Source organism: Mobula hypostoma, chromosome 29 (genome assembly GCF_963921235.1).
Source record: "Mobula hypostoma chromosome 29, sMobHyp1.1, whole genome shotgun sequence".
In the NCBI taxonomy this organism is placed as follows: domain Eukaryota; kingdom Metazoa; phylum Chordata; class Chondrichthyes; order Myliobatiformes; family Myliobatidae; genus Mobula; species Mobula hypostoma.
In genome coordinates, this window is record NC_086125.1 from 24300115 (window position 1) to 24324259 (window position 24145).

Below are 24145 nucleotides of genomic sequence, written 5' to 3' on the forward strand. Positions count from 1 at the left end.
CTTCTGTAAATGCCTGAAAGAAAATGCATCTCAAGCTAGTATATGGTGCTTTGATAATAAATTTGACTTTGCTGCTGGACTGTTCACTGGATTGAGACACACAAAAAGTATCAGCAGACTGTCTTTTGCGACATCTGACGTTGAGCTGTGACCGTCAGTGCCAGCCCAGTGTTGGACTCCCTTCCCACACGGCCATCGATGACAGATATGTGTGAAGCATTGTGACTGAACTGTTGGTATCTGAAATCGTATCCCGGCAGTGGGCATGGTTGCAAGGAGCAGAACACTATCCCAGTTGGCACTGACTGTGGAATCCTAACGTAGCGTCAATTTATTATCATAACTTGAATGAAGTGAAATTGTTTCACGGCAGCACTACAGTATTATAGACTACAAAAATAAAAAAAAACTTGTACAAATAAAGGAATTAACGAGGTAGCGTTCATGGGCTCATGGACCGTTTCAGAGATCTGATGGTGCAGAGGAAGAACCTGCTCCTGAATCACTGAGTGTGTGTCTTCGAGATCCTGGACCTTCTCCCAGATGCTAGTAATGAGAAGAGGACATGTCACAGATAGCGATGTTCTTTGCTGATGGATGTTGCCGCCTTGAAGATGCGGTCAGCGATGAGGAGGGCCGTTCCCGTGATGGAGCTGGCTGAATTTACAACCCTCCGCAGCCTCTTATGGTCTGTGGTGGAGAGCATTCTGACTAGCTGCGTCCATTCCAGGCCATGATGCAGCCAGTCAGAATGTTATCCACCATCGATCTATTGAAATTGCTCTTTCTCTTTGCACAGAATCTTTCTGACCATGAGTGTTTCCAACTTTTTAATTTTACTTCAGGTTTCCGCATCAGCTTTTTTTTTTGTTAGCAAGTACGAGAGTCTCTCCCCAATTGGTTGTTGCATTTGGAGTACTGCAAAGGACACGTGCACTAGGAAATAATTCCGTATCGTAGTCAACCACTCGGAACCCTCCTTTACTTTCACCAAGGAATCTACAGTTTGCTCCGGGTCAGTCTAACCTTTACGACCTGTGTGAAATGGATACTAACTTGGTAGTTAGTTAGTGAAAGTTTTATTTGTGCGCCATCCAGACCAATTATTCCGTACATAAGTAAACTGAGGTCGTACAAAAGGAAAGCAGGAGGAGAATGTGGAATATAGGGTTGCAGGCACCTTGTAGTGCAGGCAGACAAATAAAGTGCAAGGGCAATGACAGGCTAGGTCATCTTTAGCTGAGAAAAGAGAAGATCAGTTTTATTCGGCCCGTGTACATCGAAACATATACTGAGCTGCGTCATTAGCATCAAATCAAATCCGCGAGGATTGTACTGGGCAGCTCACAGGCACTGCCACACTCACGGCACCAGGATAGCATGCCCACGACTCACTAACCTTAACCCGTACATTTTTGGGATGTGGAGGAAATCCGGAGCACGTGATCACGGGAGAATGTGCAAACTCCTCGCGGACGGCAGTGGGAGTGGAGCCCGGAGTGTCAAGTGCTGCGCTAACCATGCTGCCCCGCGTTTAGAATGTGAGAGCTTCGTTCCAAAAGTTCTAGAACAGCAGGAAGCAAGTTGTCCTTCAGCCTAGTGCTACCTGCATTTGTATCTTGTGCCCAGTGGCAGGGGGGCAGGAGAGGGAGCTTCCGGGGTGGGTGATGTCCTTGAGGCATGGGAAGTGTGGACGGTGTCAATGGAGGGGAGGTTGTGCTCACAACTCTCAAACAGAAGCCCGTGACCTGTGGTTGGAGTCAGCGGCAAAAGAGGTGGGTTCAATACTCATTCAGGGCTGGCATCCAGTCGCAGGACAAGTGACAAGGTCTGTCCTCAGCTACAGCAGACCTCCCCAGGTGTCTTTTACACAACTGAGCTCAGTTTGGACTTTGCATCCAGCCATGCCTTATGCAAATTACATGGGCGCTCCCTGAGATCACTTTTCCAGAAGTTCTTAGTTCAAAGGTACAATGGGCCGATCTCGACAGTCACCCTCGTGCACTGCACTAAACAGTCAACACAGAACATGGTAGCACAGTAGTGGCCCTTTGGCCCACAATGTTCTGCTGACTTTTTAACCTACTCTAAGAAATCTAACCCTTCCTTGCTGTATTGCCCTCTATTTTTCATTCAGCCATGTGCATATCTAAGAGTTTCTTAAGTGCCCTTGGTGTACTTGTGTCGACCACCACCCTTCACAGAGTGTCCACACACTCACCACTCTGTGCATAAAAACTTACCTCTGGCATCCCCCACTTTACTTTCTTCCAATCACTGTTAAAATATGCGCCCCTCCTCATGTTAGCTATTTCTGCCCTGAACGGTCTCTATGTCACACTTTATCTATGTCTCTTATCATCTTGTACTCCTCCATCAAGTTCCCTCTCACCCTCCTTAGCTCCAAAGAGAAAAGCCCTCGCTCACTCAACCTGTCCTCATAGGATGTGATGCCTGGTTGCTGATCAAACCAGGATGGGTTCGTCGAGGTTCCTCCTTTCTGACCAGAACGACTTAGCCTCCTTTCTTGTTTGTTTGGCGCCTGGCCTAGGTGAACATTCATGTCAAAGCCTGGATTGGGAATGTTGAAGCAAAATCCAGATCTGGACAATCTGCACGTCCACTTTTTCCAGCAGCAATCTCTTGAGAGTGGTATCCTGCTTTCATTTTCCCTTTGACGATTCCAGGCAGAAGCAACATCAACATTTGTAGGGAGCCGGCAGTGCAGGAGAACAAGGCACATTGTACAGGAGCAGGATTGTGGTGACATGGCAGTGCAGTGGGCAAGGCAGCCGAATCAGGACAGGCCGAATCCTTCCAAGTCGATCTGCCTCAGTAATCCAGAGCACAATGGGTCCATTCACCAAGCCCCTTGCACTCGCTCACTACAGCCACACGCAGAGTCCGATTTTTGTCATTTGCCCATCAGCCCTGGAACGCCAGTGAGCGGTTTGCTGGCTGAAAGGGTTTTTGAGCTCCCTGAGGATTCCCACTCCATTTATCTTAGCTGCTCGTCTTGAGTTCCAGTGCCTTTTCCAGGAAAACTGTGGAGCTGTTCCCAACAATCAGTGGCTGGCTTCTGTTTGGACTTTACTTTGGCATGGCTTTTGACAGATGGGGATTAACTGGCAAAGCTGCCCTGCAATTGAAGTGAGAGAGGATTTTGATAATCTTGTGTACGATTGTGAATTAAAAAGAAAGTGGACTACATTTCAGAGGTAAATTCTTTACGCAGAGTAGCGTGAGTGTGGAACGCACTGCCAGGGGTGTCAGTAGAGGGAGATGCGTTTAAGAAACTCTTAGATAGGCCCGTGGATGACAGGAAAATGGAGGGCTTTGTGGGAGGGAAGTGGTCATAGAGAAGGTCAAAAGTTCAGCACAGTTTCATGGGTTCATAGACCATTCAGAAACCTGATGGCAGAGAGGTAAAAGCTGTTCCTAAAACGTAGAGTGCGTGTCTTCAGGCTCGTGTACCTTCTCCCTGATGGAAGCGATGTGAAGAGGGCGTCTCCTGGGTGGTGGGGTCCTTGATGATGGATGCTGCCTTCTTGAAGCATCGTCCTTTGAAAATGTCCTCATGCTGGGGAGTCTAGTGAACAGGATGGAACTAGCTGGCTTTGGAATCTATTGACTTGAACAATTTCAAATAACTAGTTTGTGTCGGAAGTGGGCAGTTCTGATGTAAAATTACGCCCCCGCCAACTCTGTAACATTAACCATTTCTTCTCCCACTTCAGGCTGCACCTGAGCCACGTTGCATCCTCCTTTTTTTTTTATCTTGGATTTCCATCTTCTGCAGTGTTCTGCGTCTCATCATTCTGGCCGTGTTTTTTGGTGTAGAACCCATGTTTGACTCCCTTTGTTTACACAATCTCCAGACAGATCAGCTGTGAGTCATCGGCCCCTGTCTCAAGACAACCTTTGTGTCCACGTTAGTTGCTTCCCTGCAACCTAAATGTATGTGCTTCTTTTCTCACATTTCTTGTTCGGAGGCCTGAAACACGGCCATGTTTCTCGCTCCACTGCTGTTTGCCTTGCTGAGTGTCTCCAGCACCTTCTGTTTTTGTTCCAGAATTCCAGCGTCTCCAGTGTTATTGGCATCTGGTTAAGTAAGCAGCCGGTGTAGGGTAAGTAGTCGAGCTTGTTCTCCAACGCCAGAGGGCTGGTTACAGAGAAAACACAACCTGATGCTTCATTGTGTGTATTCTTGCATTTTGCAAGAAGGTTGACGGAATTTGGGAGCGAGTAATCCTGCAGTTCGGTGGGGTAGAGGGTAGAGCAGGCGCCTCAGAACCCCAGCAAGTAAAGTCCAGTCCTGACCTCCAGCGTTGTCTGCGTGTAGTTTGCACGCTTTCCCTGTGACCGCCTGGTTTACTTCCCGGTCCTACGGTTTCCTCCCACCTCCCAAAGGTGTGCAAATTGCCCCGAAAGTGATTGGGTGGATGGTAGGAGAGCTGGTTAGGGAGGGGACTTAATGGGTATGTGAGACAGAATAGGTTACAGGGCAGGAGATACAAAAGGCCTGAAGTCCCACACCAGTGAGGGGCAGTTCCATGCTCAAAAAGGCCTTGTTAATGAGAGCGGTCAGAGGAGAATGGCCAGACTGGTTCAATCTGACAGGAAGGCAACAGTAACTCAAATAACCACACACTACAACAGTGGTGTGCAGAAGAGCATCTCTGAACACACAACATGTCAAACCTTGAAGTGGATGAGCTGCAGTAGCAGAAGACCACACAGATACACTCGGTGGTCACTTTATTAGCTACAGGAGATAGCTAATAAAGTGGCCTCTGAGCATATATTGCAGGGGTATAGGAGCAATGGTTGTCATTCTGGTGGGAATCAGCATGGCTTTGATGGGCAGAATGGCTTACTCTATTATAGTAAGGAAGTGAGTCGTTAAGTATGTTAGCTGGTTGCAATTCCAGAGACAGTCAACAGTTGGGCAGCATTTGTGGAGAGAGAGTTGAGCATTTCAGATCAGTGAATCAAATCACACAGCAAATGGTCAACCTGACACTGTTCACCCAGTTTCTCTCTTCTCACCCCTTCATCCCTTCACCCCTTCACCCCCTCTCCTTAGTCGCTTCCTAACCTGTTTCCTGTTTTAAGTTCAGATTTCTAGCATATGCAGTTTTTTTGCTTCTCAGCAAGCAGTCCGTTTATTTAAAGGGAATCTGCCCCATCGAAAGGAATTAAACACATGCTTCCTCTGGTTTACCATGCCGTGTTCTGGGCTCCTCTTTGTTGTATGGCTAATTATTGGGTTAGAAGTTGCTTTGAATTACATTCTCTCTGTGGTTTGAAGGTGCCCATTACAACTGCATTATGAGAGTTTGTGTTCACTCTTCAACAGTGCACTTACACAGGGCTTTAGTAATAGTTTTTTTACTCAAGTCATGTTTACCGTTAATTATACAAGATGTACACAAAGTGTACAAGATGATAAGAGGCATAGATTGAGTGGGTAGCCAGTGACGTTTTCCCAGGGCAGAAATGGCTAATACAAGGGGGCATAATGATAAAGTGATTGGAGGAAAGTTTGGGGGGGGTATCAGAGGTAAGTGTTTTACACAGGAGTGGTAGGTGAGTGGAACATTGGCATACATCAAGAGCACGTTAGCGTAACTGAAGGGACTGAACCAAGCGGGGACAGAGTGGAGTTGAGGGATGTGAACACAAGTTCAGTGGGGCAGGAGCAGGGAGGGACAATGGGACCTACCAGGGCTGTCAGTTTTGTGGAATTTGGGTGGGAGGTAGAGCACTGCGGGGTAAGGGAACTATGAGTTTGGTTTCAGTGAACGGAAGTTCTCCAGAGTTGATGAGGTTCGTGACGGTGTGGGAGTCATTAGCCTGATGGCCAGAGTGGGGTTCTTTTCAAAGCATAAGTGAGAGGAGGTGTCTGAGAGTTGCCTGCTGGCCTCAGCAGGTTAGAGGTCAGTCTGCCACACTACAACAGCGCCCTCATTGTCTGCAGGTTTGATGGCAAGGTTGGGATTGGTGCAGAGGGAGTAGAGGGCAGTGTGTTCAGAGGGGGTAAAGTTCGAGGAGGACGAGTGAGGAGTGCTTGATGTCTCATCAGCAATTAGAGCTGAAAAGTTCCAGAGCAGGGTGTCCTAGACGAGGAAAAGGGTTGGAGGCAGGAGAAGGGGTTATTGGTGCAGGGTGAGGTATCCTTACCAAAGAAGTGGGCTTGGAGACTGAGACATTAGAAGAAGAACTCACTGAGGCACGGGCGAAGAGGGATAAAGATAAGACCCTTGCTGCGGGCAGAACGTTCTGCCTCAGGGAGGGGAAGGTTGGAAGGAAAGGCGAAGACACGGCAGAATTAGAGCTGAGATCTGGGGGGGGGGGCGGCGGTGGGGAGGAGACCTGATGGCATCAGAGGAAGGGAAAGGGTTAGGTTGCTTTCACAGGAAACATCTCGTGCAGACTTGGCACCAGCTAGATGGTTGCGAGGGCACATGACATCAGATGATACATCTTGAAATCCTCACAGACCTGGTGTACGTATCAGTATTTGGATCGTAAGCTGGTTGTAAACTTCGGGAGAGGGAAACCAGAGGTCATGAGCCAGTCCTCATTGGAGGATCAGAGGTGGACAGGGTCAGCAACTTTAAATACCTGAGTGTCACTATTTCAGAGGATCTGTCCTGGACCTAGAAAGTATGTGCAATTGCAAAGAAAGCACGACAGTGCCTCTACTTCCTTTGGAGTCTGCAGAGATTCAGCATGACATCTATAACTCTGGTAAACTTATATAGATGTGTAGTAGGGAGTATATCGACTGGCTGCATCACGGCCTGGTATGGAAACACCAATGGCTTTGAACAGAAAATCCTACAAAAGGTAGTGGATTTGGCCCAGTACACCACAGGTAAAGCCCTCCCAACTGTTGAGCACACCTATATGAAACATTGCTGTAGAAAAGCAGCATCCATCATCAGAGATCTTCACCACTCAGGCCATGCTGTTCTTCCTCGCTGCTGCCATCAGGTAGAAGATACAAGAGTCTCAGCATTCATACCACCAGCTTCAGGAACAGTTACTACCCCACAACCATCAGGCTCTTGCAGAAAAGGGGATAACTACACTCACTTGCCCATCCATTGAGATGCTCCCACAACCAATGATCTCACTCTAATCGACCCTTTATCTTGTTATGGTACTTACTGCTATTAATTTGTTCGCACATTTTTGTTGTCTTCTGCAACTCTGGTTGATCTTTCATTGATCCTGTTTACAGTTACTATTCTATAGATTTGCTGAGAGCCCACAGGGAGAGGAATCTCAGGGTTGGGATATATGGTGACATTTGTGCTGTGAAATTCACTTTGAACTTTGAAATGCTGAACCAGTTGGAACTGACTTCACTCTGCTTATTTTCCTTTCCTTGGTCTTCTACAAATCTAGAGCAAAGCGTATCATTTCACCTTCACATTTCTTACCTTCCATACTCAGTGGCACCTTGCTAGGTCCAAGTGCGGAACCGAGTGTGCTGTAGCCCACCCAGTTCAAGGTTCACCACGTTGTACATTCAGAGATGCTGTCCTGCACATCACTGTTGTAATGCAGGGTTATCTGAGTTACTGTCAGCTTCCTGTCAGTTGGAACCTTATAGCCATTTGCCTCTGACCTCTTTTTTTTGCATTTTCACACGCAGAACTGCCACTCACTGGATGTTTATTTTTGTTTGAGGTGCCATTCTCTGTAAACTCTAGAGGTTATGTGCTTGAAAATCCCCGGAGATCAGCAGTTTCTGAGATAATCAAACCCAACCGGCATTCCACAGTCAAGGTCACTTAGATCACATTTAATGTTTGGTTTAAACAACAACTGAACCTCTTGACCGTGTCTGCGTGCTTTTATGCATCGAGTTGCTGCCAGATGATTGGCTGATCAGGTGTTTGCATTAATGAGCACAGGTGTACAAGTATACCTAATAAAATGGCCACTGAGTGTATCTGAGTTAAAATAACAATACAATTTAGAAATTGTTATTTTTCATTTTAAAAAATTGATATTAATAATTTTTGAATAGGTTTATTTTGATCTGTCTTGGTTATACTTTTATTAATAGTAAAACAATGGATATACATAAATAAGCAAAGGGACTCATCCTTTTTCCTTATACAAATTTATAATTATTATTACTAATTCATTAATGATAATGTCTGCTCAAAATTGCCATGGCAAGTGAGAGAATGTTTTAGAAGATTATCACCAATTTGGGAGCATGCTGTCAAAAGGTTTGCCACCCGATAATCAATAGGTTAATGAGAACAGCTAGAGGGAGAAATTCTTAAGGAAGGGAGACGAGTTGATGAAATGAGGTCAGTTTGAGACACAAAGAAAGGAGTGCAAATCTGCAAAATATAAAGCTGTGTAGGACATACAACCTTGTTAATTAAAGGACAGCCAGCCAGTTAAAATGTTTTTATTGTAATCTTTACTTCAATAGTTTACTTATGGTATGACCTTCAAACATTGCAACATGTTGTTCTCTGTAATTTTTAGACTTTGTTTCTCTCATTCTTCTTAACTTTACAAAGTTGAGTTGATTGTCATTTGCACAGGCACATGAATGTACAGGTGCAATGAAAAACTTACTTGCAGTAGCATCACAGGCACGTAACATTATTTAAGCAGCATTCATAAAGAAAACTTAAATTATATGCAATATTTACAAGAAAGAACATAATAAGAACAAATGTTACTTAGTGCAAAGTGATCATAATTTGCTAAACTGTGAATAGGGCTTTGATGGTTTGGGAATATATATATTTTAGCAAGATTTCTAGCGGCAAACACGGTGAATTAAGCCTGAGATGGTAAGAAATAACATGGCAGCAACTTGCAGATGAGTTCTTGTTGGATAAGAATTGGTTCTGAGGAGAAATTTTGAACAAGGACTTGACTGGCCCTGACTAGAAGACCCATTGCTCTGTGTCTTCCTTTAGAATGTTTCTTCTGAAATTTTATTCACTTTTGTTTTGGTTCCTGGGTGGAATTTTAACTTTTTTTTGTATTTTTCCTTGTGAACCAGTAGCTAGAAATAAAACCTCTTCTATTCTCTCTCTCTCACTGTTTCTCTCTCTCTCCCACTTTGTCACAGTCTGTCTCTCCTCTCCCTCTCCCTCTCCCACCTCTCCCCTCTTCCCTCTGTCTCTCTTCTTTCTCTTGCAAATGATGTTCTCCACGCTTGTGTCCTCAAGTTGCTGACTCATAGAATTTAGGAAACAGAATTGTTCCACTCTCCTCCCGAACATTGAACATCTTGTTAATCATAGCTCATCATAGCGCATCTCCGAGAAGGGCTTCAACATAACTACCGTTACTTGATATGATGTCAGCACAGTGAGTGTGCGCGGGCCAGGCTAGGCAGAATGAATGTGCCACAATGTCACTGGTTCAAGACCTTGAAATGCCTCGAATGTGACTGCTTTGTGCATAATCTATTTCTCATCAGCTGGGAGGTGCTGGAAGGGAAGCATCGACGTTTCCCAGCACACACACAGAACGTTCACATTTCCTGACTTCTAAATTACCAGAATTGCTGCTTTAATGAATTTTTCACCCAAGCCATGACCTTCGAACGTTGCAATATGCTCTTCTCTGTAACTTTTGTTTTTCTCATTTTTATCCATTCTATGATAAATAAATAAATATTTAACAAAATTTCCAGGGATTTAAACAAAGCTTGCACAGCAGTAAACATAGTAAGTTAACTCTGTAAGGGCAATGAATGCGGCAACAACATGTTGGATAAGGGTCAGTTCTGAGGAGAATTTTGGATCAGGAGTGGGCTCAATTGGCTGAGTGGAAGATCCCTTGCTCGGCATCTTTTTTAAAAGTTCAAGGTAATTTTTTTCATCGAAGCACATATACGCCAGCATATACTACCTTGAGATTCATTGTTTTGTGGATATTTGCAGCAAAATAAAGAAATACAATAGAATTAATGGAAAACTATAGGCAAAAACTGACAAACAACCAAGATGCAAAAGAAGATAAGTTGTGTAAATAAAAGACAAATGATAGAGAACATGAGTTGTGGAGTCCTTGAAAGTGAGTCTGTCGGTTCAGTGTGGAACTGAGTAAAGTTACCCACTGTAAAAGACTATTGAATTTTCATCCACTTTTTCTTTGGAACCTGTTAGGAATTTTAGTTTCTTGTTGTGCCACGACCATAATCAGGAGCTAGGAAGAAAACTTCTTCAGGCTGTCAGAGGATGGGAAGGAGGAGGAATTAAGTGGTCTCACACTGGAGCAGCTTGGCTTGGCTTAGAATGATAAATTTATACAGCATAGAAGCAGGCCTTTCAGCCCAATTTATCCATGCAGGCCAAAGGGCCTCTCTGAGCTGGTCCCCTCTCCACGTTCCTGTCCAAAGGTCATTTAAATTTTGTAACCATACTTCGCTGTACCGCACCTTCTGAAAGCTTCTGTGAGTTGGGGAAGGGCATCACTGGGAACCTGAGCTCTGGAAGAGACCTGATTTCTGCAGAACCATGGGAAAGGTGGATCGGGTGTGAGGAGCGTATGTGTGACACCACTAAATTAAGGAAGGCCTCCAATGCTCCCAGTTAAGTGTATGTACTTCATGTAAGTTATACCATGGTTAGGTCATGTATGGGTACTTTTACATTGGAAATGGAGCTCAAATAATTGGAATTAGAATTTTCATATTCATTATAGTAAAATAATCAGCCCATCAGATCTACTGGATTAAATTTTGAACCCAAAGTTTAACCTGAAGTCTCACACTCAATGATTCAGGCACAGTTTATTCCCGTCCGCCATCAGGTTTTTGAACAGCCCGTGAACACCTCAGTACTTTTTTTAATCCCCTGTAGTATTTAGACGGATTTTGCATCGCTTAATTTAACATTTTCAGCATGAATGTACAAGAATTTCCTACGTGTGTCAAGCTTTTGAGTAGGGGTGGTTCGCTTGCTTGATCGAGGCATTGTTGTACAGTGCAGAGAAAGCTTTTTTGTGCCGACTGGATGCCGTATTATACATGAGCTAATATCCTGTATGGGTTGGGTAAGGGGAAGGGGATGGATTTCCTGTTTAATCTGGGTGTTAAAACACTTGTAGGGGAGAGGCCGGGTTACGTTTCCTGCTTAAGGTGCCTTAAGTGTTAAATACTAGGAGGTAAATTTCCCATGCGGACATGAATGAAGTACCTACAACACAGAAAGTAATAACCCCAATCAAAATTCTCAGTGTTAATAAGCCGTGCTCCAGGTAGCACTTTATGGCCAGTCACAATAATACACTCAGCAACTTCTGACTGTGATTTGGAGTTGGGGATTATTCTCCTGTGGGACATCTGTGACCCTACTTGCCATCAGGGTCAGGGCTAGGGTGTCAGTTCAGCATGCAGACACCCTCATTCCCCAGGTTATTGACTGACAGACCCTGCAAATGCCGGGATAAGATTATCTGTGCCTAGGAAATAACGTAGGAGGAATGATGGGCTGAGTGACTGGGCTCTGTAGCAAAGGATCAAGGAGGATCAACTTTTTTTTGACCTCCTATACCTAAGAAAGCGGCCACTGAGTGTATGTTTGTGGTCTCCCGCTGCTGTAGGCCGTCCGCTTCAAGGTTTGACATGTGCGTTCAGAGACGTTCTCCTGCACACCGTTGTTATAACGCACGGTCACCTGAGTTACCGTCGCCTTCGTGTCACCTTGAATCAATCTGACCCGTCTCCTCCGACCTCTCTCATTAACAAGTCGTTTTTTGCTCACTGAAATGCTGCTCTCTGGGTGGTTCATTTTTGTTTTTATGAAAGGGGAATAAACAGTCGACATTTTGGGCTGAGGCCCTTCACCAGCACCTCAGCCTGAAACAGCGACTATTTACTCCCCTCCGTAGATGCTGCCTGGACTGCTGCGTTTTCCAGCGTTTTGTGTGTGTGTGTGTGTGTGTGTGTGTGTGTGTGTGTGTGTGTGTGTGTTACTTAGGAATTTTGCCATCTTTGGTCAGTAAATCAGGCAGCCTCTGGAGAGGTGTAAGAAATAATATTTATTTATTTTGTATTTGAGCAGTTTGCCTTCGTTTGCACATTGGTTGTTTGATAGTCTTTAGAGTTTTTCATTGATTATATTGTATTTCTTTGCTCTACTGTGAATGCCTGCAAGAAAATGAATCTCGGGGTAGTATATAGTGATCTATATGTACTTCGATAATAAATTGACTTTGATTGGAAAGTTCAAAGTCGAGTCAGACTGACCTGTTGGTGCGTTGGATATGATTTGTCCTTCAGTCCCAGGATCTGATGCATTCATCGTGTTGTCTTATCTCTTGCAGCCTCCCTGCCATTCTTCATGGTGGAGTTCAATGCGGTTAAGCCATATAATCGTGGGTTCTACTGCAACGATACGAGTATCAACTACCCGCTGAAGGAATATGAAACAATCTCCGACCCTGTTCTGTGCACCGTGGGCATTTTAGTCACTGTCATTGCAGTAAGTTTGTACACTTTTATTCCTGGGTCTTTTCTGGAACACAGGCCCACAGGATTACTACAGGTTTTGGCTGGGACGTCGTGTCCTTTCAGATCTCTGTACAACTTGTCTGGCCTTGGCCAGGAGGATGGTTATAATCCTGGGTGTGGTTGGGAGGTTGGGGGGGGGGTGGTCCTGTTGAGAGGTGTCTCGAGGGGAAGACCCTGTTCCATTGTGGTTATCCACTTGGAACAAAGCATGACTGGATGTGAAGTGGCTTTAAATATGAAAGCAATCCGCTAGAAACACATCCCTGACCAGGAGCACTACTCACTTGGAAACAGAGTAATTGTTACTGTATAAAATATAGAACACTACAGTACAGGCCCTTCAGCCCAACCATGTTGTGCTAACCTTCATACCTACTGTACTTCAAGATCATTCTGAAGCTTCCCTCCCATTTTTCCTTTGTGCGTGTACCTATCTAAGAGTTTCTCAAATCTCCCTAATGTATCTGCCTCTACCATCACCCCCGGCAGAGCGTTCCACGCACCAACGACTCACTACGTTAAAAAGTTACCTTTGACATCCCTCCCTATACTTTTCCCCCAGTCACCTTAAAATTATGCCCCTTCGTATTAGCCATTTCTGCCCTGGGGAAAAGCCTCTGGCTACCCACTCTATCCCGGCCTCTTATCGTCGTATACAGCTCTATCAACACACTTGTCGTCCTCCTTTTGCTCCAAAGCGATAAGCTCAAGCTTGCGGAATATTTCCTCGTTGGACACGCTCTCTAGTCCAGACAGCATCCTGGTAAATCTCCTCTAGGCCCTCTCTAAACTTGCCCATTCTTCCTATAATGAGAATGGAAAGCAATATTCCGAGTGTGGTCTAGCCAGGGTTTCATAGACCTGCGGCTCTAGAACTCAGTCCCCTGATTAATGAAGGCCAGCACATCATTCACCTTCTTAACCATCATATCAATTTGTATGGCAACTATGGCCATGGGCCTCAGTATCTCTGCTCAGAATCCTGCCGTTAACCCAGTACTCGGGCTTCAAGTTTAACCTTCCAAAGTGTGTATCTCTTCCCACTTTTCCGAATTGATCCATGGCACATTTTCCTTGGGTTGCTCCTGGATAAAATTAACCCCTGATCCAACTCTAGCCAATTCAAACCCAAGCACAAAGACTTTTCATTCCTTTGTATATCTTGTATGACCAGCCATCATGGTGAATGTAATCATTTCAGATACGCTGTTGTAAGGGAGCGTGGTTTGCCATGGTGGAAGATTTTGATGCACCTGCATATAGGGTGCTCTTTCCCAAAAGGTTGCTTCCTGCTGTAATAAGCCTAGCGAGACCCAGTGTACATCCATCACATACAGCCCTCCCTGACCTTGGCCATATCAACTCTCACTCAAGGTGAAATTCTACGTGTGTTCCTTTGACGTCAATGCATGACTTGAGAGCAAACTGCCCTCTATGTGCTAGATTGGATTGATTTAAATGAACATACCACGTTGTGCATTGCGCCAAGGAAACAAATTAAGTAAATTGTAGTAGTTATAATAGGTTGTAATGTGGAGGCTTTATAAGGTGTTGGTCAGGCCACATTTCAGAATCAGAATCAGGCTTATTATCACTCTTGACATATGTTGTCCAATTAGTTGATTTGGAGTAGTATGAACAGTTTTTGGGACCCATTGCTAAGAAAAGATGTGCTGGCATTGGAGAAGGTCCAGAGGAAGTTTATGGGATTGAAAGGGTTAATGTATGAGGTGTGTCTGACAGTCTTGGCCTGTACTCACTGACTGGAGTTTAGAAGAATGAGGGGGCACCTCATTGAAAAGTCTAGATAGAGTGGATGTGGAGATGCTGTTTCCTATAAGTTGGGTCGGGGGGGCAGGGGGTGGTCTACAACCAGAGGGCATGACCTCAGAATAAGAGGATGTCCCTTTAGAACAGAGATGAGGAGGGAATTCGTTAGCAAAGGGTGATGAATCTGTGGAATTCATTGCCACAGAGATGGCTGTGGAGACCGAGATATTGGCTACGTTTAAAGCAGAGGTTGATAGGTTCTTGATCATAAAGGGTATCGAAAGTTGTCGCAAAAACCTTGATGCTAGAGGGGGAAGGAAGGGAAGAGGTGTTCGGGGGTGGAAGGTCAGTGAAGGATTAGAATAATCATGTTGATTCAGTGCTGCATTTTCTGATTTGACTGGGTACTCTGGCTGTGCAAGACAGAATATAAAGGTACCTGCCTTATGTTAATTTGGGAGCATAGCATTACGTTGTACAGATGCTCGCAGTGCCAGATCCACAGATGTTGCTGTTGTTCTTCATACTCACCTCCTGTAGGGCAAGTGAATCTTACTCAACTTTTGGGAGGGAAGTGGGGAGAAAGCTGGCTTAACAGGGTGGACCACTCTGTTGGGACGACCTCAGGATAGTAGAGTGAAACTAAAGAGTGACATCTACAAGGAGCACTGCCATAAGAAAGCAGCATCCAACCCCAAGGACCCCCCCCCCTACCATCAGGGCCATACTGTCTTCTCACTGCTGCCATTGGGCAGGAGGTACAGGAGCATTAGGACCCACACCACTGGCTCAGGAACACCTATTACCCTGCAACCATCAAGCTCCTGAAGCAGTCGAGATAACTTCACTCATTTCAACACTGAACTGATTCCAAAACCTACAGACTCACCTTCAAGGAAACAATTACTCGTGGTCAGTATTATTTATTTGTTTTTTTAAAGTTTGCACAATTTATCTTCTTTTCCACATTGGCTGTTTGTCAATCTTTTTTTTTATAGTTTTTCATAAATTTTATTGTGTTTCCTTATTTTCCTGTAAATGCCCTTCCCCTATGTGCATGGGTTTCCTCTGGGTGCTCCAGTTTCCTCCCACGTTCCAAAGACATACTGGTTAGGAGGTTAATTAGTCATTGTAAATTGCCCTGTGGTTAGGCGAGGGTTAAATAGATGGGTTGCTGGGAGGTGCAGCACATTGGGCCAGAAGGGCCTGTTCGCGCTTATCGCTAAATAAAAATAAATAATTTATTAGAAAGTGAGTCTCACGGTAGTATATGGTGACATATTGTATATGTTCTTTGATGATAAATTTACTTTGACTTTGACATGACGGGGAGATAGGATGGCAAGATTAGAACCTGAATATTTTGGAGAGGCTTAGTGATGATGTCAGCTGACAGATGGGAGGGTCAGAGAACACTACAGCATAGAAACAGACCCTTCAGCCCATCTGGTCCATGCTGAACTATTATTCTCCCATCAACTTGCACCAGGACCATAACCCTCCACACCACTCTCATCCAACCTTCTCTTAAATGTTGAAATCGAACCTGCATCCACCGTTTCCACTGACTCTCACCACCCTCTGAGTGAAGAAGTTCACCTCAGATTCCCCTTTAAATATTTCACCTTTCACCCTTAACCTATGACCTCTAGCTCTAGTCTCACCCTACCTCAGTGGAAATAGCCTGCTTGTATTTAACCTATCTATACCCCTCATAATTTTATATACCTCTGTCAAATCTTCCTTCAGTGCCCTCTGCTCCAGGGAATAAAGTTCTGACCTTTTCAATCTTTCTGTGTAACTCAGGTCCTGGCACCATCCTTGCAAATTTAAAGCTAATGATGTCTACAAGGAAAGCCGACAATAGGTTACACTATTGGATGATCATTGCAAAGGAGACTTTTAAAGGTTAGTTAGGTGCCAAAACAGAGAAGATGTCAGTTCCAGATCATCATTATTGTAGGAGGTCACTGTCATAGAACACTACAGATCAGAAACAGGCCCTTTGGCCCATCTAGTTTCTGCTGAACCATTAAGATAAAGAAGGAAAGGTTTAAGTCTCAACGTAGTAGGTTTAACAGAAACTCCTGTACATTTGCTGCTCATCCTACTTCAGAAAGCATCACAATTCATGGAAACTTTAACAAGACCTGTTCAAATGGAAATAGGGAACGTCTGTTTAATCTGATTGGAGGCTAACCTTAGCAAAAGGTTATATAAAGATGTCATTTGATGAAAAACAGATGCTGGAATTCTTCTAGCAGCAACGATGTTAACCCTGTTAGTACTGTCACCCGAGCTTAGAAGGTCCAAGCGAGAAATGCTGAAAAATGTATTGTTTTAACTATTCTAACCAGTGGTGGGGGAGAGCATGGAAGAGATGTAGAACACGAGTGCGACATGATTTAATGAAAATAATTACTCCCACATCATCCGTCTCCTGATCTAATTGAATGGGCAGTTTGGAAGTATATGGTGAACAGGTTAATAAAATGTTTCCGTCCTTATTTCACAATTAAGTAGATTTAAATATTTCAAAGCTATTCAGTTTCACCCAACTGGCTCCAGAAACTTCTCTTGTAACTTTAATCAAAGAAAAGAGTCGACCTGCAGATTAAGTTCAAGTTTACTGTCATTCAACACTGTACATGCATACCGCCAAACTAAACAATGTTTCACTGAATCCAGGTCAAAATGAGGAATATACTCCATTGGATTGACATTTAGCATGAGGTGCATTTGCGGCACAAGTTAAGAAGTAAGCAGTATAACAGGACTGGCACTTCATACTTGATGAGAGCAGGGCGATGGCAGCGAGCTCGGTGGTCTCGAGGTCTGGGGGAGGTGGTGAAGAAATGAGAAAGCATGCTTGTGACTCCAGGCTCCACCTGTCCGTTGTACAAAAAGGGAGCAGCTCAGTACGGTAGTGGGTGGCACGATAGTGTAGTGGTTAGCACAGTGTATTACAGTGCCAGCGATCCAGGTTCAATTCCCACCACTGCCTGTAAGGAGTTTGTATTTTCTCTCCACGACCGCACGGGTTTCCTCCGTGTTCTCCGGATTCCCCCCACAGTACGAAGACCCACCAGTTGGTAGGTTAATTGATCATTGTAAATTGTCCCGTGATTAGGCAAGGATGAAAATCAGACGACTGCTGGGCAGCGCGGCCCGAAGGGCCTGTTCCATACTGTATCTCAATAAAGTCAATAAATAATTAGAAAAGCAAGCTAGTTTGTGTCTCTAGAGAGAGATTTTCCAGTTTTCAGACAGTCCGTATTCCATTTATCGGGCTATATGCAGCCACCTCAGACATTTTTTTCATGTAACTGACAGCCTGGCTGCTCTCTGTTCTGGGGAGTTATTGCTCATGCCCAGCCAGATACAACACACGAGTCACTTCGGGTAACAAGAGGCTGGTCTTAGACCATGAGTGGAATGAGGTTATTCTGCCGCCGAGCCTGCTCCGCCATTCCAAATTGTGGTTGATTCATTATCCCTCACAACCACATTCTCCTGCCCCCACCTCATAACCTTTGATACCCTTAGTAATCAGGAACCTATCAACCTCACTTTAAATATACCCAATGACTTGGCTTCCACAGCTATTTGTGGCAATGAATTCTGTAGATTCACCATCCTCTATCTAAAGAAATTCCTTCTCATCTCTGTTCTAACTGGATGTCCTTGCATTCTGAGGCTGTGTCCTCTAGTCCTAGACTTCCCCAGTATAGGCAATATTCTCCATATCCACTCTATTTAGGCCTTTCAGCATCCAATAGGTAATCATGAGATCCCCCTCCTCCTCCTTCTAAAATCCAGTGAGTACAGGTCCAGAGCGATCAAACGCTCCTCCTACATTAACCCTTTCATACCCAGAACCATTCTCATGAACCTCCTCTGGACTATCTCCAATGCCAGCACATCCTTTCTTCAATAAGGCGCCCAAAACTACTCCCAATCCTAATATTTTAATGCAATTCTTTTGGTTGTAGCTGGAGATGTGTTCTGACCTTTCAACCAGAGGCCAACTGTTTGGGGAGTGTGTGACTGAGATGTATGATACATGATAGAGTCACAGCCAAGTCTTGCATCCTGAGGATCTTCTGTGGCATCAGCTTGTGACACAATGAAGTCAGGGGCCTTAGTCAGATACTCTGAATTGAAATGCAGTGAGGAAGTGTAGTAAGCTTCCCATTTTGACCCAACTAGCCATAGTGAATCATAGCCACGCTTCCATCTCTGTTACATAACCTGGTTCAGATGGAGTTGAACAGTCATCTTTATCCCCTGCTTCTTATTAATAATGAATCTGCAGCTTTAATGTAGGCATCCAGCTACAGATGCAGGAATCTGCAGCAAGGCACTAAAGATCAGCTTTATTTGTCATATTCAGTGAAATGCATTGTTTGGTGTGCAGTCCGAGGATGTGCTGGAGGCAGCCATGCTTCCAGTGCCAACATAGCATGACCACAATTTGCTATCCCTAACCTTTACGCTACTTATGGCACAGTAGCGAAGTGGTTAGTGCAGTCACTGTAGGATCAGGGTTCGAATCCCGAGGCTGCCTGCAAGGAGTTTGTACTTCCTCACCGTGACGGTGTGGGTTTCCTCTGGGTGTTCTGGTTTCCTGCCACATTTCAAAGATGTACGGGTTACTGTAGTGAGCTGTGGGCATGCTGTGTTGGCACTAGAGACGTGGTGACACTTGGGGGGGGGGGGGGGCTGCCCAGCACAATTCTCCCTGATTTGATTTGAGGTAAACAGCACCCTTCACTGTATGATGTACATGTGACAGAGGGCAGATAAGATACACTCTCTGCTTAGCATGAGTCAACGCCAGCCACTGCCGTTCTGTTTCCTCCCCCAGTTATGGAGTGGATGAGTGTTACATCCAACCAGTGTCAGTTAAAACACCAAACCATCTGCTGGTTCAGCAGCATCTGGAGAGGAACTTCAATGTTTTGGGTCAAAACCCTACATCATTGACAATTCCTCTCCCTCCTCAGACGCTGCTCGACGCACTGAGTTCCTGCAGCCGATTATTTGTTGCTCCACATTCCAACATCTGCAGTACCTTGTGTCCTCCCGGTCGCAATCAAAGCCTGCCAGTGTAGACGTGTGTGGATGCTGTGTGGCTATAAAGTCTGGTGGTGTAGCGGTTAGAGCAGTTGTCTTGCAGTGCCAGCGATCGCCGATCAGGGTTTGATTCTCGTCACTGTCAGTAAGGAGGTTTTAGGTTCTCCTCGTTTCCTCCCACATTCCAAAGACGTACATGCAGTGAGGGTTTGAGAGTTGTGGGCACGCCACGTTGGCACCGGAAGTACGGTGATACTTGCAGACTGCCCCCAGCACAAGCCCCACCGATGGGATTTGACGCAAACGGCGAATTTCACTGTATGTTTCCATGTACGTGTGACAAACAAAACTAATCTTCATCTAAAGCAACCTGCAACTTTCGACCTTCATTGAAGCATTCATTGTGCCCTGATAATCGCAGCAAATAAGAACGAACTGAAGGTGAAAGGGTGTGCCGGGAAGGCAGGCAAGGAGTTTGGCATTGTGCAACTTGGATTAGGGTTTCAGGATTCAGAATTTACAAGCTGGAACACGGTGAGTAAGGACTCTTTCTGTGAGTAAAGACTTTCTCCCACACAGAAAAGATCTGGGCTTGAGTGATCGTTGAAAGAAGCTGGCATTATACCTGAGAGAACCAGGCTGAATGAGACTGACACAAAAGCACAAGACGCAATAGGAGATCAGAAGCTGTTTTTGGGATTGGCGTCATTGTGATATGGCATCTGATCGTGGGTTCATAGTGGAGGTGACTTAATACTTCGGTTATTTCATTCATGTTTTAACTTAATTTTTCTTCTCTGTTTGGATTATTCATCCAATTTCCGGAGGAGGCTGTTTATTCTACTTCAGATAATTATCTCAGATGTACACACTATGAGGTGCATTTAGTGATTCAAGATTAAAAATTAGCTTTATTTGTCACATTTACATTGAAACACAGAGTGGAATGCACCCTTTACATCAAATCAAATCAGCAAGAATTGAGCAAGTGTCACCACACTTCTGGCGCCAACGTAACACGCCGACAAGTAGCTGGACCTAACCTATACAGTACTGTGCAAAACTCTTTGTAAATCTTGGGGGGAGGGTGGGTGAAGGATGTTGGGAATGGCAAGAGTGGAGCACCACGGGAGGAGTGTGGGGCCGGTGGCAGAGAAGGAGTGCCAGGGACAGGGTGTGGCAAGTTTCCAGACCTACCCAGACCTGAAACACCAGGCAAGGTCATTTGATTCCACACAATCGGTCTATTGATCATTTTAGAATGTCCCTCTGGTACTTCCCTTCCCCTTTTCCCAACCGTTAATTCCCCTCTCCCTGCCCCCTTCCCACTCTCAGTCCACAGTAGAGACCCATATCAGAATCAGGTTTATCATCACTCACACGTCATGATTTTTTTTGCGGCAGCGTTACAGTGCAATACATAAAATTCCTACAGCACTGTGCAAAAGTCTTCGGCACCCTAGCTCTATCTCTATACACACGCACCTATGCCTGAGTGCCTTTGGAATGTGGGAGGAAACCGGAGAATCCAGAGGAGATCCACGTGGTAACGTGGAAAATGTACAAACTCCTCATAGGCAACAGCGGGAATCAAGTCTCGATCGGTGATCACTAGCACTGTAGAGCAAATGTGCTAACTGTTATGCTACCTGTGTCAATCTAAGAGCTGTGTGATATACTTTATTGTCACCAAACAATTGATACTAGAATATACAATCATCACAGCGATATTTGATTCTGCGCTTCCCACTCCCTGGATTACTAATATTAAATATTAAAAGTAGTAAAAATTAGTAAATATTAAACATTTAAATTTTAAATCATAAATAGAAAATAGAAAAATGGGAAGTAAGGTAGTGCAAAAAAAAAACCGAGAGGCAGGTCCGGATATTTGGAGGGTACGGCCCAGATCCGGGTCAGGATCTGTTCAGCAGTCTTATCACGGTTGGAAAGAAACTGTTGACACCAATACACCAATGCTGCTGACTGTGGGCCGCTGTCCTGTGTGGTAAATCATTCTGAGGTGCAAACAATCCCTTGTCGAGCCAAGTCCCACCACAGCCATAACAAACTGAACAAAGGGAGTCATGGAGACAACCCTGAGTCAGCAAGAGCTGATGATCCATCACCTGTGAAGTCATCGGCACTTACAATAGAGAGAGGAAATTAATGCAACACACACAAAATGCTGGAGGAACTCAGCAGGTCAGGCAGCATCTATGGAGAGGAATAAATCGCCTGCGTTTGAAGCCAAGACCATTCATCAGGACTGGAAAGGAAAGGGGAAGAAGCCAGAATAGAAAGGCGGGGAGGGGAAGGAGTTGAGCTGGCACCTGATAGGCAAGACCTGGTGAGGGGTGGAGGGTAGTTGGGTAGGATAGGAGGAGATGAAGTGAGAAGCTGAGGGGTGATAGGTGGAAAAAGTAGGCTACCCCACCCCCCTCCCTTTTAGTCTGCTTTTTTTTTTCCTTCTGTTCCAGTCCTGATGAAGAGTCTTGGCCTGAAACTTTGACTGTTCATTCATCTCCATAGACGCTGCCTGACTTACTGAGCTCCTCTGGCACTTTGTGTGTTGCTTGTATTTTCAGCTTCTGCAAAATTTCTTGTGCGATGAAAAATGTGTTTCCTTGGCAAAAAGTCAAAAATAGAGGACGTAGTTTTGCAGTAATTTGTAGGAGCAGAGAGGAGATGAGAAATATTTTTTTTTCCACAGGGGAGTTGGAATACTCTGTCTGAAATGGTAGTTAGGGCAGGAACCCACTCTGCTTTGAAACTGTGCTTGGATATGCACTTGGAGTGCCGTGGTCTGCAGGGTTGTGGGATCAAGCTGGTTTCCCCTTTATGGGTGTGGAGAGAGATGCAGGGGCCTGTGTTACGGTTCATTCCTAGCAGCTGCGTGACAGAGGACTCTGATCTACGAGCTGTTCCCAAGGACACACATGGAGCTGGACATCAAGTGCTGCAGGCAGATCATTAGCTTGGTAAAAGACGCCCTTTAGTCTGCCCGAAACTTGTTGGTCTGCCAGCACATGGAGATGTCTGTGGAGGAAATCTGCTGACTGGCACATTCCAGGCTGAGGGACGAACAGGTGCCCTCCGTTGAGAGAATAACCCCCGGGGAGAACATCTTACTTGACTCGAGTGATCACACTACCGCTGCAGGGTAGTGGATGACAGGGGAATGAGAAAGGTGGCTAGATTTTCATCAAGGGATCCAGATGACATCATCAACCACAAGTTTGCAGATGTCTACCAAAATCCTTGATTAAAGAGCTTGTTCCTAACCCTAATCACAACCATTTGTTGTGTTTAAGCAGCTTGCTTTGACACAGCACCTTATCACAACTTCAAGATGTCTTGAGGTATTCTCAGTCAATTAATTACTTACATAACCACTGCTTTGTGGGCTGATGCAGCTAGGAGCGACTGAGTAGGCTGGGATGGACTGCTTTGAGTTCAGACGAAGGAGAGATCTTATTGAAACATAGCTCTTTGAGAGGTCTTGACAGGAGAGGTGCAAAGAAAGTTCTAAGTTGGTGTTTATTACCCATCCTCAATAGCCACTTGAAAATGTTGTTGTTGAGAGGAATAAACAAGTGGAGTCACACCTAAGCCAGATCGAAGAAGACAGGAAGATTTCCTTCCGGAAAGGGAATGGACGCACACTTGTAATGATACAACGGTTTTTGGGTTTAGATTTAGAAGTACCGCTCGGTAATAGGCCCTTCCGGCCTAATGAGGCCACGCCACCCATGTGGCCAATTAACCTGTGCGTTATTGGAATGTGGGAGGAAACCGGAGGTGCCCACGCGATCATGGGGAGAGCGTACAAAGTCCTTACAGACAGCAGTGGAATTGAACCCATGTCATTGGCACAGCGATCGTGTTGTACTAACCCCTCGGCTACCATACTTCCCATGCACCAGTGACTTTGAGTTATTATTTAAATCTAAATTTAAAGTTTTTCAGTGGGATTCAAAATCAATATCTCCAGGGTCTCTGGATGTTAGTCCAATAACTTACCCACGGTCCTGCTGTCCTTTGTCTGCTTAGTTTCCTGGGTGTGTATGGTTTGTGATGCAGAGGCTGCTTCCCTGAGGTTAATAAGATGTATTGCTACGCCAGCAGTTTATTCCTGTAGAGGAATTCCTGTCGTTATTTACATGCTAGATGTCAACTGTAACGAGCCTTTCCATGCTGTCTGCTCCTCGTGTGATTAACAGTGTGGGGAAGGAGCTGTTGCTCAGTCTGATGCCTTGGAGTTTATCTTGGTGTCGGAACTGTGCTGACATCACAAATGCCGAGTCCACTTTGGATGTTGCTAACTTGAGTTTGTGCAGCTCAGTGGAAGATACGAGTGGGAAGGACTGGGTCAGGTCAATCAGCCACTTTCTTCACGGACACAAATAGAACCTCTGCTGCTTTTATGTGGCAGAGGATGTTACTTGAGGAAACTTAAAAGGATGCCCTGTACCTTCAGTGTACGATAATTTACCAACTACGCAAATGCAGTGTCCGTTTCCTATCTGCCTTAAATAACAATGCTCTGTCACCCTGACCTTGAATGATGATAAATGGGCAATGGATGATGTGGCTACAGGAAGCTCATGTTACACTGAATTTCAACTGTGGAATTAATCAGGATGAAATTAATGCACAAAGTTCAACAAGTCTCTGAAGCATGTAGTCTGCATCAGTCATATTGGCAAGGGAGGAGGAATTAGAATAATTCAAGGCCTAATAGACATAATTGTTAATTTTGGATTCATATTGCAATTGCGGCATGTC

The 24145-nt window shown here is 44.9% G+C and overlaps 1 protein-coding gene across 1 annotated transcript in view; it reads left to right on the forward strand.

Annotated features, from left to right (window-relative positions):
- LOC134339419 (phospholipid phosphatase 3-like) overlaps positions 1-24145 on the forward strand; it is a 104867-nt gene that overhangs the window by 38925 nt on the left and 41797 nt on the right. The window contains exon 3 of the mRNA XM_063035896.1: positions 12325-12482. Within this exon, the coding sequence (XP_062891966.1) occupies positions 12325-12482 (158 nt within the window). The remainder of the gene's footprint in view (positions 1-12324; positions 12483-24145) is intronic.